The 19,568-nt window shown below is 43.2% G+C and overlaps 1 protein-coding gene across 1 annotated transcript; it reads left to right on the top strand.

Moving 5' to 3' along the window:
• Window positions 1-126: 126 nt before the first annotated feature.
• ccdc135 (coiled-coil domain containing 135) lies at window positions 127-19,281 on the top strand. Its single transcript, XM_063196929.1, has 18 exons — window positions 127-251; window positions 539-681; window positions 2,516-2,690; window positions 2,939-3,064; window positions 4,719-4,913; window positions 5,260-5,418; window positions 7,172-7,390; window positions 9,145-9,261; window positions 9,876-9,948; window positions 10,161-10,289; window positions 14,191-14,319; window positions 15,114-15,337; window positions 15,519-15,734; window positions 16,106-16,216; window positions 16,736-16,846; window positions 17,383-17,577; window positions 18,073-18,212; window positions 18,946-19,281. Exons 2-18 carry the CDS (start codon window positions 539-541, stop codon window positions 19,025-19,027), a joined length of 2,544 nt encoding a protein of 847 aa, XP_063052999.1. The 5' UTR covers window positions 127-251; the 3' UTR covers window positions 19,028-19,281.
• The last annotated feature ends 287 nt before the right edge of the window (window positions 19,282-19,568 follow it).

Below are 19,568 nucleotides of genomic sequence, written 5' to 3' on the forward strand. Positions count from 1 at the left end.
AAAAGAAAGAAAGAAAGAACGAAAGCAGATAGTCTTACACGCGGTTGCGCATTAGGAAAATACAATTTCCCTGAGTTGACTTTTACCCAATCTTGCACTTAATTTCTCAACAAAGTCCATTCTAGACTCGATTCCGAAGATCCGCTACACGCGGGGGCATCACGGTCACATGTTCTCCAGTCCTGTCACCATGGAGACCAGACCGAAGCTGTAAACTCTGTGGGGCTGCCACGCTTTGCTGCGGAGGAAAGGTAAACTGAATCTACTTTCTCAGACTGTATCCATTAAAGAAGCAATGGCTGTGCTCTGCAACCGTGCAACATTTTATAATTTTATTAGATTATCAAAATGTCTCTTGATAGAATGTTTTAAAAACTTTAGTTTGCTTGCGTCGCGACTCTTTTCTGGTCTGGTTGTTGATGTAGAGCTACTCCAACATAGATTCGACACAGATCAATCTGCCTTTGACTTGGTCTCCTTGTTGTTAACAATTGAATATTCACTCTTTAAAAAGTAACTATGCCTACTTAAAACACAGATGGAGGCTTCCACCGATGAGGACAAAGAGGGGGTTGCACCAGATCAAGATGATGACCTGAAGATGGATTATGCTCGGGAGGAACTGGAAGAGCTGGACCGTGCTCTCAGCGCAGTGAAAATAGATACAAGTGCACTAACTATGTGAGTTCCTGAGAAAACCACCCCTTTCTCTCAGCCTCCCTAGCTTATCTGGGGTTACCGTGGAGCGTTAACTTGTAGTAACCTTCCCTCTTGGGGTTATGAAAGTAGGTCACACACAGACTATGCACCACACTGCTGCTGAGAAGACGCGCGCGCGCGCGCACACACACACACACACACACACACACACACACACACACACACACACACACACACACACAGAGACACACGGGATGGATGTTTACACGGGGCATTATGATGATCCTGGCATGCAGCGAAAACAATCACTGCATATTGCGGAGACGTAGGCCTACCAAAGCCACTTTTCTATTAATGAAAGTAGACACCATCATCAAGAAATCAGATCTTATCAATTGCATGTTTTTTAAAAAAAAAATTGCAGTACCAGAAAATACAAAAATCTTCAGTACTAGTTCAGTACACTCTATTCTTTTAGAACAAAATCTTGGCATCAGCTGCCTCCCTGCACTGGAATAACCTTTGCGTAAACATTGGCTATAGTGGACACGGATCTCTATAGGAAAAAAATAGTGCTCGGAAATCCGACAGTCATCCATTCAGAGGCCCAGGTTTCAGTCCAACCTCTTTTGGCGCCATTTGAAAGTGTTTCACGGCAGGACACTGAATGCTAAATTTCTGTGAAAGGCAAGAAACCGTCAGGAGGCATTCATGCACACACAGACGTTGGACAATCTGCCTCTGTGCTGGCATGCAGATGCTAGTCATTTCATGTAAAGGGGTCTCTCTCTCTCTGGGTCACACACACACACACACACACACACACACACACACACACACACACACACACACACACACACACACACACACACAGTGTTTACAGAGGACTAGAGTGCTGTGGAGATGCACGCCATTGACCATTAGGGTGCAGAGGGCTTGTGTGTGAGACTAGTTGTCATGAATGGGATGAGGAAGGGGGTTCGTGTCTAAAGTGGTAAAAGGGTTACTTAAGTTCAGGAAAGTTTGGGGCTTTTCACACTGACATGATTTGTTTTTACATTCATGAGCTTTAATTGGAATGAACTGAGCATATTTCTGTTTGAAGGCAGGGATATAACCTTGTCCATAAAATTGTATTGTAACAAAATGCTTGTTGTTTCCTCAGGCTCTGCCACATGTGAGACACATGGTGCAGTCACTGTACTATCAAGGTATTGAGGTCAAGGTAGAAGCGTGAAACTATTATACTACTATAGGCAAGTCTGTCGTGTGACCTGGCTTGTTTTGCGGTTTACTTTTTGTGATGGATTATGAGGCAATAGATGATGTGTGACATCAGGGGTTAGTCTCATGGTTATGGGGTTGGTCTTGTAATCAGAGGTTCTAATTGCAACTTTACCAGTGGTCTGGTGTGCCCACACTACCATGCAACGGAGTGCAGTGACCTTCAGCAAGGCAGGTATTGCTCCAAGGACTGATACAGGGTATATCCAATACCCTGTACCACCTAAATCATTGCCGGTTGCTTTGGATAGTATTCCCTACAGTAAGTGTACACAGTTATTTTTTTAGTAAAACTCCAGATTACGTTATATAAACTATGGAGACTAATAGGAATAATACAGTGTAACAGTCCATCTACAGGTGACCAGTATGATCTACAGCTCTTCACATTTACGCAATATTGAGTAGAACTAATGAAATGTTACACTGATGCAAGAGCAAAATTGACATTGTTTTGGTGTGGGACTATCAAGTTGCTTATCTGAAATGAGTTCATTTCAAAAGGAGCTTTAAAAGTTGTAAGAGTTATTTATTAAAACTGGTGTATTTTACTGTGCATTCCTTCCTGTAGGCCTGTCAAGTTGGACGGGGAGTACCTGAAGAACTGTCCACACACATACAAGACGAATACCAAGAAGGAGAAGATCCTGATCGCCCTGGCGGAAAACTTCCGTCGTCAGTACGCCCACATCTACCCGGACCGCAAGCCGCTGCTGCTCTGCCCCCTCAATGAGTGTGGGGTGGAGGTACATGCTGTAGACACACACGCGTGTGCGCGCACACACACACACACACACACACACACACACACAACAGATGTTTTCACGGGGCATAAAAATGACCCTGGCATGCAGCAAAAACACTTTGACTGCACACACACACACACACACACACACACACACACACACACACACACACACACACACACACACACACACACACACACACACACTCATTCATCTCTGATTTTGTTCTTCTGTCTATGTCTATGCAGAAGTTTGTGAGTACAACACTGCGCCCAACAGTGTTGTCCTATCCGGTGTTCTTCAGCTGGGAGGGGTGTGCTAACTTTGTGGCCGACTTCCTATCTCTGGAGCCGTTGGACCCTCCCACAGATCCAGTAAGAGCACCTACTTCTGTCTTTGTATTATTTACTGTAGATCAGAGTTGTATAAAGTAGAAGTAAAAGTTCTCTTACAGATGTAATTACAACTCGGCATGATATTACATGGTTCTTCTAACATTGTAATATCATACCACTGGTATTGTGTAATTACATCTGTAAAAGTACTTCTACTTTTACTTCATACAACTCAGCTGTAGACAGTCATTTGTCAGATATTTTTGCAATTGTGTATTTCTGTGACTCATCGAATGACCTGCAACTACATTCGGACACCCCCCATCTGCATTGTTTGTGAAAATTCAACAAAGATACGTGGGTGAAGTGTAAACTAATGTCACCACACCGACAGGCAGCGACAACAGAGAAGTGACATTGTTGTACCCTAAAGCCCCGCTCACATCAGTTCAGACAGTATTTTACAGGGCAAAGTCGAGTTTAACGATTTTGGTCGCCTCTGCACACTGGCGGCGCACAACAAACATAGGAACAGGTGGATTCAACAATGGATTGTACAGTTTTTCTCCATACGTTTGGCTCATTTCTTGAAAGCGAGATGGCATTCTTATAAAACAACGGAATCGAGTGTTGGCAGAGCAAAGCTGTGCACTTTGTCGTAACTGATGTGTGTTGGCTTTAACAGCATTGTAAAAGAAAAGCCACTATGAAGTTCATGCTCCCTGACTGAACGGTCGAGTCGTGTGTAGGAGGGCACCTCTGACCTCATTCCAGTACACTGACCAAATAACACCTGTCACCGCTTACTCATCTATTAATGTTCATTGGTGTTGTTTCATTTCCTAGAAATGACTGCCAAAATGACTTTAGAACGTCACCGAAAACTGTTGAATTCAGTCTTATGTAGACCTCTCTACACTACAGTGTCAGGCAGTAACCTTGGGTGCAATGAACTATGTAGACTTCTAAACATATTATTTGGGGTCAAAAGCCAAAACTCTGTGTCTTTGTGTGCGTGCATGCTTGCGTGCGTGCTTGTGTGTGTGTGTGTGTGTGTGTGTGTTCATGTTCGTGTCAGTGCTATGAAGCATGACTGCTGAGTGCTGATGTGTGTCTGTGCCGGTATGCGTGTATATACGTGTATACCGTATGTACTGTATGTGTTTGAGTGAAAGTATATTCACTCAGTGTTGGGATATTTTGACACATCTCTCCTCTCTGATCTTGTTACTTGTACCATTTGTGTTTTTTGAGGGAGAGGTTCCGCCCATTTGAAATCCTTTGGTGTGTAGACCTCACACTCCAAAAAGACCAACCTGAATCAGTCCTTGCCCTGCAACCTTACTGTAACTTGGGCTCTTCCTTCTCAGGTGCTGTTTCCATGTAGCTGGATATTTTTATATGTTTTGCATTGGTTTTGGCCTTCCATTTCCACTAGCAGATATTTAAAATCCAGGAGAAAAAAAAAGCAGGAGAAAAAAATATCCTGTTTAGGGGGCTGAAACGCATTTGTTACAATGGAAGATTTATTTTTATCCACATGTTGCGTTTACACCTGAACAGGAGAAAAAAATACCCTGCTAAAAAAATATCCTGCTACGTGGAAACAGCACCTCAATCATAGATTGTATATAACTAACGAACTATGTTATCAACTGCTTGTTACTAATTATTTACCTCCTGCTCTCTAAAGCCCCTGCACCTGTACTCCCCCACCCACGTGCTGAAGACCAGGAGGGGATCCTGCTTCGACTTCTCCAACCTGCTGTGCAGCCTGCTGCTGGCCGCCGGCTACAACGCCTACTGCGTCAGCGGCTACGCCACCAAGGACCTCTGCCTGCTCAACCTCAACCGTCAGGACTGCCCCCTGCTGGCCAAGAGCCAGAAGGTCAGACAGTCGCCTCAGTCACAGTTCCACACTAGAGTGCACAGTGCACACACATACTGTACATTCATTTGATACCAGAGTAGAACAGGGATGTTAAACTCAGTTCCGGGCGCCAAATCTGGCCCCATCAGATCACTATGCATGTGTATTACAGTTGTCCCACATATACACGCAGTAATATGACGGAATTTGTTGCAGGGGTACTCAGAAGAGATCCAGACAATTGAATTTGAAACCACACTAATCAAAGTATATATTGTGCGCAGGGAAAGTTTCACACATACACACGCACACACACACACACACACACACGTCTAATAAGTGGTCATGTGGTTTGTGTGTGTAGGATGAAGTGGAGCAGGAGGCCCCGGCGGTGCTGAAGTACTCTGTGAAGCCTCCGCGGGACCTGAGCAGCGCCTTCGAGCGGCGGCAGGAGGAGATGAGGCAGAAGGAGGCGCAGGCAGCACGCCTCAAAAAACAACAGGAGGCCGACCGCCTGCAGGAGGTAGAGGAGGGTGTGTGTGTGTTTGTGTGTGTGTGCCATATGTGTGTGTGTGTGTATGTAGGTAAGGGCAGATAGCCTACACTACAGGGTGTGTGTGTGTGTGTGTGTGTGTAGGTATGAGTGATATGTATACTGTGTGTGTGTGTGTGTGTGTGTGTGTGTGTGTGTGTGTGTGTGTGTGTGTGTGTGTGTGTGTGTGTGTGTGTGTGTTTTAGAGCATCTTAGGTGTCCTCTTGGACTCTTTGTTGCGTGTTCACTTCTGGACCCCGTTTCTCTAAAGCTCTAAAGCATCATTGCTAAACCAGTCAGCAACTTACTAGGTTTCCAATGGGAAATTGCATTGCAACCAAGTACTGTAAGTTGCGCACCCCTGGGTGGTAGATGTGTGTGTATACAGTAGTATGTGTTTGTTTACACACTAAGGCACCAGAGGCTTCTTCAGGTCATTCTATTTAGCCTGCTGGATTTTGGCTGATGGCCAAGTGGATGTTGTTGTGCACATGCATGTTGGCAGTACTTGGCACATGTGAATGCTTTCTAGGACAAAGGACTCTGTGTTGTTGCCTCTACCATTTCCATGAAAGCTGCAGATGGCAAGTTGTTTTTAAGTCATATGTCTTATATGTGAAACAACAGCCTATTACAAAAAACATGGAATTTCCATACGGCAAATATATACCAGTGTTATTATAACTCTCAAAGAGTTTTGGTATTGGTGTTATATTAGGATCCCCATTAGCTGATATAACACATGAGCTACTCTTCCTAGAGTCCACACAGTAGCACAAAGTAACAAGACATCAACATACAAGACTGGAGATATATTAGTAAAGACATTTACGCTGTTGCAGATAACATTTGGTCCCGCTCAAAAATAGCGTCAATTTTACTCTGCTCAGTGTAACATTCAGACAGTGAAACATTTTCACAGTTAATTCTACTCAATATTGTGTAAAATGTTAAAAGCTGTAGAGTTGAAATTAAATTGGCTACCTGCAGAATTTTACACTGACTTTTGACTCACTGTTTGAGTAATCGGACTTGCAAATACTCTACCTGGATTTATATACATTTATTCTGAGGTGCTAGAATAAGTGGATGCTTTGGGGCTACAGGAAGGAAGCGAAAACACGCACGAGGGATTACAAACCTGGGAAAATGGAAATTACTACTACTACTGTGACACAGTACGACATTACACTATTCATCATCCTTGACACATTTTTAGATTTTTCTTGAGTAAACACAACTTAAAGATTTTTCTTTGCCGGTGAATTCTGGTGAACTGCGATATGGGTCTTGAATTTCTGTATAAATGATCTTAAAAAGCCTTGAATTTTACTTTAAAGGGACACTGTGTGAGATTTTTAGTTGTTTATTTCCAGAATTCATGCTTCCCATTCACTAGTGTTACCTTTTTCATGAATACTTACCACCAGCATCAAATTCTAAGTATTCATTATGACTGGAGAAATTGCACTTTTCATACATGAAAAGGGGGATCTTCTCCATGGTCTGCCATTTTGAATTTCCAAAAATAGCCATTTTTAGCTGCAAAAATGACTGTACTTGGACCATGCTAGAAAATATTTGTTTATTACTTTGTAAACTTTCATGTAAAGATCAAATTTGGCAATAGGCAGCCCAGTTTCAATGAGCAGCATAGTTGCAGTACCTTCTTTGACCATTTCCTGCACAGTGTCCCTTTAAGAAACTTGTAGGAACCTTGTTTATTACATCTTTTGACCCACAGGAACTGGAGAAGCCTCCACCTGACCCCCTGTACGGGCTGCGTGTGCACTGCTGGGTGCTGGTGAAGTGCGGTGCCCGCGAGGTGCCCGAGGACTTCTTCATCGAACCGCTGAGCGGCAAGACCTTCACCACTTCCAACCAGAACTTCCTGGGCATCGAGAGCGCCTGGAACCACCTCAACTATTGGATCAACATGCAGGACTGCCGACATGGCTGCAAGGTGGGCACTTAAAAAAATGGAAATGGAAATTTAAAAAAAGCCCACTGTCCCATTGAGCACAGTTACATGCATGCACTGAGTAAAACGTTTTCATTCGGAAAGTTTTCAGTTGTTCGGTTTAAAACAAGTTCCGGAATATACTGTACACCAGGGGTGGGCAATTGTTTTGGCCCAAGGGCCGCATTGGGTTTAGAAAGTTGACTGAAGGGCCAGATGTCATAGGCGACTTGCCCGTGCCAATAATAAGAAGTGTTGTACACCAACATAATTACAACATTGTCAGTTATGCCATTCTTGCTAAATGTATCTAGATGTAGTCATCTTAGGTTTCCAAGACCCTTGTTTTAGGTAGCCAATCTAAGAATGACTGACCATATGAATCAGATTTTTTTTTTTCTTGGAAAGGCTCTGAGGGCCGCATGAAATGGCCGAGCGGGCCGCATGTGGCCCCCGGGCCTGAGTTTGCCCACGTCTGCTGTACACACATGTGGAGCAGCATCCTGCAACCGGAATATTCCCAGAACATGGCCAGCCAGATTCGGAATGAATAAAGAGGCCATATGACTATGCACAAATTGAATACTGTCACCATTCCGTTTAAACTGGGACTATTCCTTGTATGTAACTATGCTCATTGTCATTATTATGCAGCACTTAGAGCACACAACAGAACTGATCAATAAAGCCAGGCTCAAACTACACGACTATCTGCCCGATTCTCAGCTTAAAAAAAAAACCCTTACGACAGTCGGTGGAGCGTTACCCCTGACTGGGAATAGAATGTTGGGCATTGTCTCAGGTGGTTACGATCAGGGATAAGATTGACAGATACGATTTTTTTTATGTGTGCGGCGCACACCAGCATCAAAATCGGACACAAAATCGGGAGTCGTGTAGTTTGAGCCTAGCTTTAGAGGAGGACAGGGGAGAGTGCTGGTTCATGACTCATGACAGGTGTCTGTACTGTAGTGCCACTTAATTCCTCTTCTCAATTTCCTGCCACTCCTCAAAGGGAAATGAAGCGAGTTGATGGACATTATATCTGTATATCTGTACAGTAGGTATGTATGGCTGTCTATTTTACTTTGTGTGTGGCCTACAAATACATAGTTCTCCACATCAGAACAAAAAATTGCTAACATATTTTGATCCTATTGACATGGCATGTGGACACAAACAAAAACCATTGTGGCAGGTGTACTTGATAATATATAGGATATAGGATAATATCCTTATATATAGGGATAATGTCTGTATAACATCCATTTCAGGGAACTAGAACTAGAAGCATCCCCCAAATAAGGAATCCATATGAATGTGAAATAGAGTCTTATGCTAAATATATTTACCTCCGCCAAGGAGGTAATGTTTTCGGTCGCATTGGTTTGTCTGTCTGTCTGTCTGTCTGTCTGTTTGTCTGTCTGTCTGTTTGTCAGCAGCATAACTCAAGAACTAATCAACGGATTTGGACGAAACTTTGTGGAGTTGTTGATAATGACCCAAGGAACAAGTGATTAAATTCTGGTGGTGATCCGAATCACAAACCGGAACCAGGACTTTTTAAAAGATTATTCACCTTTGCTGGCCTATGTATCTAGACGCCCCTAGTGACCAGAAATTGAATTGCGGGGACTCCACAAAAGGCAGAAAGACTTAGGGTGTAACATCAAATGTTCTATCAAGCAGCTTCCTTGGCGGAGGTCTGCGCTCTCTGAGTGCTTCTAGTTTTAAGTATGTATTTGATTTGTGTGCAGGACATGGTCTTCGACCTGGGAGATCCAGTCAAATGGGAGTACATGCTTTGTGGAGACACCAGCCAATCACTCTTACTCATGCAATCCACAAAGAAGCAGGAGTTTGAGGACGAGGAGGTGTGTGTGTGTGTATGTGCGTGTGCGTGTGCGTGTGCGCGTGCGCGTGCGTTAGAGTTGCCAACTCCCTGGGGAAAAAATAAGGGACACCTCATTTTGTATTTCTTAGATGCAATTTCCTTCATTTTAACCAAATTATGTCCTGTTTCAGCTCAATATGTAACTGTACTCCTGATTCTAAATACAGGACGATTCCATATCTCAAGGGGCGGTTGGCAACCCTAGTGTGTGTGTGTGTGTGTGCGTGTGTGTGACCAGACAGTGTCTCTGCTTTGTAAGCATGTGTATTTGTGATACTTTATAAGCACATGTGTATTTGTGATACTTTATAAGCACATGTGTATTGGGTATGCTTTATAAGCACATGTGTATTTGTGATACTTTATAAGCACATGTGTATTTGTGATACTTTATAAGCACATGTGTATTTGTGATACTTTATAAGCACATGTGTATTTGTGATGCTTTATAAGCACATGTGTATTTGTGATACTTTGTAAGCACATGTGTATTTGTGATGCTTTGTAAGCACATGTGTATTTGTGATGCTTTGTAAGCACATGTGTATTTGTGATGCTTTGTAAGCACATGTGTTTTTGTGATGCTTTGTGAAGGAGGAGAAGGAGGACACCAAGGTGTTTCAGATGCCCCAGTCCTGGGTCAAAGAACTCCAAATCTCACAGCAAGGTAGGTGCACACACACACACACACACACACACACAGACACACACACACACACACACACACACACACACACACACACACAAACACACACACACATATTCAGTGTGGTCTGGCATTTGAAAATTAGTGTGTGTGTGTGTGTGTGTGTGTGTGTGTGTGTGTGTGTGTGTGTGTGTGTGTGTGTGTGTGTGTGTGTGTGTGTGTGAGCGCGGTAGATATGGAGATGCGTTTCCCAGGAGGTGTGAAGGTTATACCGTACCGCAAGGCTAAGCTGGAAAAGTTTGCCCCGTACCTGCTGAAGGACGGCCTGGTCACACGCCTCACCACCTACCACGACCTCGACTGTGAGTAGCCCTTCTAGATTAGTTTATTCATAAGAAAAGAAGGCCCAACTGGGAACCTCCAACTCCCTTTTGTCATTGTGACACAGCACTCCACAGCATACTGCACACTGCACTGCACACAACAAAATTGCATTTATGCCTCAAACTTGCAAGGGGGCAGCCCCCAATGGCGCCCGAAGGGAGCAGTGCGGCGGGACGATACCATGCTCATGGTACCTCATTCATGGAGGAGCACTGGTTAATTACTCCCCCCACCAACCTGGCGGGTTGGGAGTCGAACCGGCAACCTTTGGGCTACACGTCTGACACCCTAACCGCTTTGTTTCCAACCGAGTTGTTTGAAATGACAAATGGAACAAGTGATTCAATTTTGGTGGTGATACCGATCACGATCCGGAGCCAGGATTTTTAAAAGATTCTTCACCATTTCGGGATAGGGCGAACTTTGATATTCCAGTTTCTAACTCCACGAAAAGAAGGCAGAAAGTCTTGAAAAAAATGAGGGTGTGTAACAGTCAAATGTTCTATCAAACAGCTTCCTCGGCAGAGGTCTACTCTCTCTGAGTGCATTTCTAAATATTTTGTGTTTTTTTTAATGCCTTTATTGATGATAGGTCAGTAGACATTATGACAGGAACAGACTGGGAAAGTGAGAGATGGGGCTCAGATTGGGAAATGACCAGCATTTCCCGGATTCGAACCTAGATCCCCAGTGGGCCTTAGCACGTTGCACTACAGCACAACCCCCCTGGGAAGTCCTTTAAAGCAGTGTTTCCCAACCAGGGGTACGTGTACCACTAGGGGTACGCGAGCACACCTCAGGGGGTACGCGGGAAAATGTGATAATGACAATTGAATGGAGTATAGTCATACACAGTAAAAAATGCAGTGTTAATTCAACACTTAGAGAGTATTCGGGGACCAAATAAACTCTAGAAGGTGTTAAATCGACTCTGTTAGTGTTGCATTAACACTGCAGTTTTTACTGTGTACTGGGCTAAAGGATTATACATAGAGAGCATGAGATAGGGGGTACTCATGGTACAACAAAAAGGCTTAGGGGGTACGCGAGTCAAAAAAGGTTGGGAAACACTGCTTTAAAGGGAGACCACCCATTTGCATTAGGCTTTCCATTGCTAGACTAGACACCCAGTCATACTTTTGAATGGCCGTGCAACACTCTCTCAATTCCCCCTGAGACAGGAGAAATCTGTATTCACCTCTTAACACTTCCTCCTACAATGATGTAAAAATCATCATTTTGCATCATTGTAGGAGGAAGTGTAAGAGAGGTGGATTTCTGCTGAGACTACAAGCCTTTTTCACACCCTTTCAACCCCACCCATAGGGGGTTGGACCTAATGCGCTAACAGACCTATCACAGATCAGTGTGCCAGTGCTTTTGAAATCACTGGCATTGAGGCTCCAGTAAGTCACTGGCATAGCTGCCTGGGTGTGGCCTGTGGAACTTGAGCATTGCAATGCATTATGGGGATTGTTGCCACAAATCCACAAGCAGTAAAAAGTCATTTTTCTGCCTTTTCTCGGCCAAGAAGGCACCAAATTAGAAATTTATGCAACTATTCGACTACATACAAACCCCAACTCCGGTGAAGTTGGGTTTGGTAAACAGTGAATAAAATCAAAATGCTATCATTTTCAAAACATTCAATCTATTCATTAGATGGAGAATAGTGAAAAGACAACATATTAAGTGTTAAAACCGAGAAAAAATATTGTTTTGGGGGACATATGTACTCATTTCTAATTTGATAAATGCAACACGTCTCAAATAAGTTGGGACGGGGATCAGTGAAATGTAGTAAACATCCAAATAAGGTAAAACAACAAAGAAGAACATTTCAAAATGAATTGTACTGACGGCGTTGTAGGTGTCCACGTATAAGATCATCACAGAGAGGCTGAGTCACTCAGAATTAAAGATGCAAAGGGAATAATTACCATATTACCATTATTACATACATTTTTGAATTCCCTTTGATTTACCACGATTGAGTGTATATAAGACACATTTTTGTTATTAAAATCATTGTATAGGTTCATGACATCATGAAATATATATTGGCTGTAGTCTCACTCTAGCACTCCAGGAATTAGAGCAATTGAAAATTTACCATATTAAGAATGCTTAATGCCTGCAAATGATACAGGGGTGTAACATTCTCCTAAGCACCTGAGCTCACTTGAAATAGACCCAGAAGACATGGGAAACTGTCATTTGCTTACAGAAGTCAGCAGAAGTTGTAGAAGTCCAGTCTTTTTGACAATAATAGAGCATTGCACATCATGTGCTACAGTGAAAATGGACCATCCAACTTGTGTTAGTGCTAACTTCAAAAGTCAGCCTCCATGATGGCATGCGGGTGCAGTAGTGCATTGGTTAAGATGTTCTCACTCATCTGTAGAGTTAAATACAGTGCTGAATGGTATAAATGGGTTTCAAACAGCATGAAAAGCCACTCATGCATTATATTTTGAAGGGAGATCTTCGATTACTGCCACATAGTAAGGTCAAATTGCATTCTCTACTATGTTTTAACAGTTTGGCTCCATCATAAGGACCAGCAGTTGATAAAATGGTGGGCTTTTGGTCAAGACCTGTCACACTGCAAGCACTACAGAAAGGAAAACATGGCAAAACATGACAAGGAATACACCACCATTTAAGCTGGTGAAATCATGTCCAAGATAGGAATTAACACTGTTTTTTATATAAAATCATCTCATCGGTTAATGTATTTAACTGATAAGTCTTGTCTTTTGTTTTGTTTTTAGTCTTCCTCGACATTTGCTGCCTTTTATTGTCCCCGTCTCAACTCTTTTGAGACGTGTTGCATTTATCAAATTAGAAATGAGTACATATGTCCCCCAAAACAATATTTTTTTCTCGGTTTTAACACTTAATATGTTGTCTTTTCACTATTCTCCATCTAATGAATAGATTGAATGTTTTGAAAATGATAGCATTTTGATTTTATTCACTGTTTACCAAACGTCCCAACTTCACCGGAGTTGGGGTTTGTATATGACCCACTTTCAATACATATTCATGTCTCCATCGGTGGAATGCCCCTTTAATTCACTTATCACCTTTTTCATGTATTCATTATGCCTTCGCCTGAATATGATAGATGGTGTTTGGCTGTACTGTACGGACTGTGACAGATTTTTGGGGTTTCAGAAATTTTTGAATGGATTGACGAACTTTGATCAAATCTTTAATATTGTTAAAAGCTGAATGAATTCTCTTTTCAAAATGGTCAACTTTCAAGATGGCCACAGAGGCATCAGAATCGTAATTTTGGCGTCAAGTCAAGGGGGTGGGGGGATCCCCCTTTAGGCAGACCTAAGAACTGTTCTATTCAATGCTAGGAGTATTATGACATGCCCCTTTAGGTAGACCGGAACCTGTTCATGTTAGGTGCCCATAGCAACCTATTACATTGTCATATCTCTATACTTAAAGAATCTCTGGCTCCACTCAATACATGTCAAATCCTGACTTGTTGTACATTGTATAAAATGTCCTCTTAATCAACATTGTTGTGAATATGTACACTAAACATAGCAGGCATAAATGAAGAGGAAAGCTTACGGTAGATGGAAAACTACGGTAACTACTCATGAGCCGCTGTCCATAAGAATTAGTCATTTTGGAGGGAGTCTTATCAAAGTACTTTGTATTTGTGTCTTTTGAAATATGGATGTTCATGCATTCTATGTGTATGTGTATATGTGTGTGTGTCCCTGTGTGTGTTCTCTGTGTGAATGTGTGCCTGTGTGTGTGTGTGTGTGTGTGTGTGTGTGTGTGTGTGTGTGTGTGTGTGTGTGTGTGTGTGTGTGTGTGTGTGTGTGTGTGTGTGTGTGTGTGTGTGTGAAGGCACTGAGGTAAATATTGTGAAAGAGTGGTACCAGAACAGGAACGACCATTTGGAGGAGCGAGAACTGCGGAAGGCCGGAAATGTCACGCTGGAACATTTCAGACGGGGAAGAAGCTTCTCACTAAAACGTAAATACAGTTTCACTTGCACAACGCACAGGCACGCACACAACATTGTTTTTCGAACTTTAGTACACTATTTATTATACTATTTAGTACAATATTTATATATATGGAGCGTCGGACTGAATTTAAAGTGGTGGTTTGGAGCCAACGTATCGCTGCCCACCTCTGACCACTCGGTGAGTTTCATGTCTCTGCAAACGAAAGTTTAATGCCATTTTATGATCTATTGCTTGAGTGCTCCATTGCAGTCAATGTACAGGTGGGGGGGCTGCAGTCAAATGCTCCGTTCAGCACCAAATGTCAAAATTGTGATGAGAACATCTCTACTTCACCCCAGAAGTCACACAAACAGGGCTTAATGTCTAAAATAGCGAACCACCACTTTAAGCAGAGGTGCCCAAAGTAGACATACACTTACTGATGTAATTACAACACTAGTAATAATCTGACAGGTTTATTCACCAGTTTTTCCACTGTACCTGAGGTAAACTGCAACTGTAACAGTAACAGAATTTCTAGTTTTACTTTATACAGATATGGATTTAACAACGCACCATTTGTTCCAACTGGATGAATCATTGATAGTGGAAACTTCGTTAACAGGAACACACGATGATCCAACAATGCAAAGCAGTATTTTCACATTCACTTCTTGTGACTGCAGTAGTGGTTCTTGATCCACTGATTATTTCCATCTTACACACTAGCAATGGACTGAGAGCCCATTTACAGATTTACCCCACAGGTGTATACAGTGGTGGTGTGCCCCAATTTGACAACGCACTGATTTACTGCAGATCACAGGTATGTGACCCTGACGCCGGATTCGGACCGCGAGATGGAGTTCTACAGCCAGGCTCGAGCAGACGGGCTGGCTCGCCGGGTCGAGAAAGATTCTGAGATGACCGAATACTTTGACGACCGGCCCGACTTCCTCTACTACCGGCACATTGTGTTCGGCAAGCGCAAGAGAGTCGCCATTGTAGAACAAGTTGTGGACCAGGGACATCGCCCTCTAGTGGTAATTATTACTCAACAACATCATAGTATCCACATTGTGAGTGTGCATGCTCTTATCACAAATTCTCTCTCTCTCTCTCACACACACACGCACACACTCACACACACATACACACGGATGCACACACACACACACACACACACACACACACACACACACACACACGGCTGCTTCTGAGCAGAAGGTGGTAGAGCGCTTCCATAGGGACAGCTCAAAGGCGGCCAGTGAGGACATAGCAGAGCGCATCTTCCTGGTGTCAGAGCACCGTATCCAGGTGACGTACCACCGTGACGCCGACCGCATCATCCCCGCCTGGAGGAACTTCACCAAGCCCAACGACTCCGGAGACACGCAGCAGAAACAGGTCTTCAAGCCGGAGATGGCCTCCACGTTTCAGGTAGACACAGACACATATTATGTAAGGCTGTGCAATGAATCAAATTTTTATCATTAATGTTTTTTTGCGGTCAGCTCTTTTTTTTTTAGATTATAATGGGTGTCAATGGATGGTCCTCACAAGCAAAGAAATGAAGAGCTTTGTTGCAAAATGGCGTATATCCATTTTGGAACATTTTTGGAAATTGACATTTTTGTATTGGACATTTCATTGAATTGCATTGTAAAAAGCATTTTATATAGGTTTAAAAAGCATGTTTTCAAAATTTTTGAATGGCAAGAAGTCACACACAGGACGTCTGAAAAGTCGTTTTGCAACAAAACTCTTCAAATACCAGTGTGTGTCTGTGTGTGTGTTTGTGTGTGTGACAGGTAGACCCATTTCAGAAGCCCAGTAAGAACCTGTTTCTCTACAAGACACTGGTGGACCAGATGAAAGCGGAGGAGAAGGTTGCTCAGAGGATCAAGGACTCTGAGAAAGAGGTGAGCAGTAGTATTTGGTCTGCCTCATGTGTCTGTGTTCTCATCTGTTGCCTCAACAGGACAGACAGCGTTCTTGAAACTGAAGAGAAAAAACGTAGCAACACAGATGCAATTCTGTTCTCTTAATAAGGTACACGACATATCAGGAATTTAACTGGTAGTCCCTGGTATGTTGTGTGCCTAATTAAAAGAACAGTATTCCATCTGCAATATGCATGTATTTAGGGTCTAGGCCATTTACCAACGTATAGTCAATTCAACGTTTTAAACCCAATTCTAAACCTCACTGGGAGCCAGTGCAATGACCTAAGTGATCTTTTTGGAGGGTTTTTTTTTTGCTTGTTTGTTTTGATTAGAATTCTTCCTGCATCCTTTTGAATGGGTTGCAGCTGACTAAGTGACTTTTGGGGAAGGCCTATGAGTAGAGCAGCTGCATTGCAGTGTCAACTCTGAATTGAATCCAGGAAGGATGTGTGTTACAGTATTTGAGTGAAATGTTGCTTTGTGTCTGCTGTTCAGGTGAGGGCTATCCTTGATATACGCGGGCATGAGGAGAAGAACGTTGAGCTGCACATTTCCATTTACAACACAGCCCGAAACGACAAGGCTCGCAAACATCGGGAAGCACTGGTGAGACACCTCCTCCTTCCATAGTTACTGTTTGACATGGTGTGTGTGCGCTAGGGCTGGGCGATAAGGAGAAAAAAATAATGTCAAGATATATTTTGTCTATATTATGTCGATATACGATATATTTCTCGAAATTTTCAATTCCCCCAAAAAGAGGCAAAAAACTACACACCGGCATTTATATATATATATATGCTTTGAGACAAACTTGTCTGGGCTGCGACTGTGCAGTCATACATTTGACAAATCGAAGTAACGGAGTGGAATTTGCGTCTGGCAATGTCAGAATTGTAAAAGTTTATCACTTATCTCGATAAATTCGATATGCCAAAATCTACTTCGAGATGTTTCTCTTTCTCGATATATCTTAAATCTCGATATATTGCCCACCCCTAGTGCGCAAGTGTGTGTGTGTGCGTTCGGGAGCACGCGTGTTTCTGTGTTTGTATTGCCTTTGATTGTAATCTTCATATTAATAAATGACTATCTCAATCGTTTCTCCTCTCCTCCTCCTACTCCTCCTCCTCCTCCTCCAGGAGCGCTTGGCTGAGGAGGCGCGCCTACTGCAGGAGGAGAAGGAGCTGGACTACCTGGCCCCCTTCCTGGCGCAGCTGGGTGATCCGGAGAAGCTCACCCGCTCCATGGCCCAGCGGCTGCGCATGGAGTGCCTGGCCGACATCAAGCAGCGCCTCATAGACAAGGCCAACCTCATCCAGTCACGCTTTGAGAAGGTACCGTACACGCAGTGACACACAGTTTAGTCCAGATGCAGAGGAGCAAAGGGGAAAGAATTTATTAAAAGCTTCCTAAACTGGCTGCGCAAATCTTATGTAAGGTGTACCGTTCGGCAAGAAGGTCCCTTTCGTGGCGTAGCGACCAACAGAGAGATGCAGGACCCTGACGCAGAGTGGGGGGAGGGGGGGCAGGGGTCAGTCTGATATACAGTAGACCAACACATCTGTTGAAATATCAGACATGCGAATTAAGTGAGTCGAAGAAGTGAATCGTACTTTCAACAGAATGAAGGCGAGCCATGTAATGAAAAGTCTTATACTGTATATTTGTACTGTTGTAATATAGTAATATTGTACTGCACACTACACAGCGAACAAACATTTAAAAAAACCAGCCCCCTCTTTTCCATGTATTTTTGAAGACAATTTGACGTAACCTAACGTTAACGCATCCTGTATACTTATTGCTTGACTATGGTGTCTGTTGTCTAGGAGACCCAGGAACTGCAGCAGAAGCAGCAGTGGTACCAGAAGAACCAGGCCAACATGAACAAAGAGGACGAGGACCAATACCTGGCCTACTGCTCAGACGCCATGTTCCGCATCCACGTCCTCAAGCTGCGCCTCAATAGGTATACACGCCAACACCAACCTCCAGCGCACAACATTTATTGACTCTACTACAGCTGGTTGCTAACCAGTTACAAACTTGCAAGATTTCCAATGGGAAATTGCATTGCAACCAACTAAGTTGCTAACTTAGTTGGCAACGACGTTGTCGGGAAACGCCCCCCTGGGTGGGGTTTTTTTCCCGCCTTGTGAAATACTAAGCGTGATGCCTGTTGATGCTACATAATGACCATATATCCACACAAATCCATACGTGTACAGCATATCACACGTCAAACATATCACCACAGATCACACGTTTACACATATGTACATACAAACATTCACGGTCAAGGCTTGTGTTGTTATATTATTCAACTAGCCTGATAAACCAGCCTAAATGTGAGACCGGAGTAATTTAGTCTGGCCGCGATAAACGATACCTCGGACGATGCCGGCGCTCTGACCTATCGGTGATCTTTGCCGTTGATGTGCTTTCCCAACTGTGTTGCAAGGTTCGTCGTCACTCCCTCAAAACCCCACCCGCTTTGATTCAAAACAAATCTCTGCGTTGTAATTGGGTTTGCCAGACTCAGGGCACAGTGTTCAAAACGTTCTCAGATCCGAGGCCAGACCCACTCGCAGCTGAAAAATGTCTGCGCCCAGTGGGTGGCGCTGGTTTACCAGGCTATTATTCAACTGTATGTCAGCTGTCTGCTGTCCTTAACCATGAGCTGCAATTTGTGCTTATTACAGGCATAAAGATCGGGCTACGCAGAAGTACCTCGCTCTGGATGAGAAGCTCAGACGGGACCATAGGCTTGCCCCCCTCCTGTAGACACCAAAGACTCCCTCTCCCCATCAGATGCCCACATTACTTGTGTGGCCTTGTGAACCAACCATGAGACAATCACTCCAACCACACATTACCATTACCCCACCTTTTTTGTTTGTTTTGTTTAGTTTGAATGTCAACTGCTTTACTTATAGTCTTAGAATCTGCTCCTAAAAATACTGTCCAGAATATTGTATTTGAAATTGTATATGAAATAAAACTATGAGATTGATCTTGGAAATAAGAGACAAAAAGAACCGTGTGCCTCATGGATTTACTCATACCTGTCACAACACATGTGTTGTTGTTGATGCACGATGTCCCCTGTAGTGATTAAGAATGTACTGTGTGGCACTACAAATGTATTGGTACAGGCTTTTTTAAAAGAAAAGAGCTAAGAAATAGAACTAATTAAAAAAAACTCTATCATTTAACACAGAGGCTTTTGATCCCCAGTCACCTTTGGCACCTGTCCCTAATGAATAACCCCTCGGCATCAATAGCAGTCAGTGCGAGGACATTCAGGATGTGGTGAAACTTTTAA

The sequence above is a fragment of the Engraulis encrasicolus genome, chromosome 4, assembly GCF_034702125.1.
Source record: "Engraulis encrasicolus isolate BLACKSEA-1 chromosome 4, IST_EnEncr_1.0, whole genome shotgun sequence".
Classification (NCBI taxonomy): domain Eukaryota; kingdom Metazoa; phylum Chordata; class Actinopteri; order Clupeiformes; family Engraulidae; genus Engraulis; species Engraulis encrasicolus.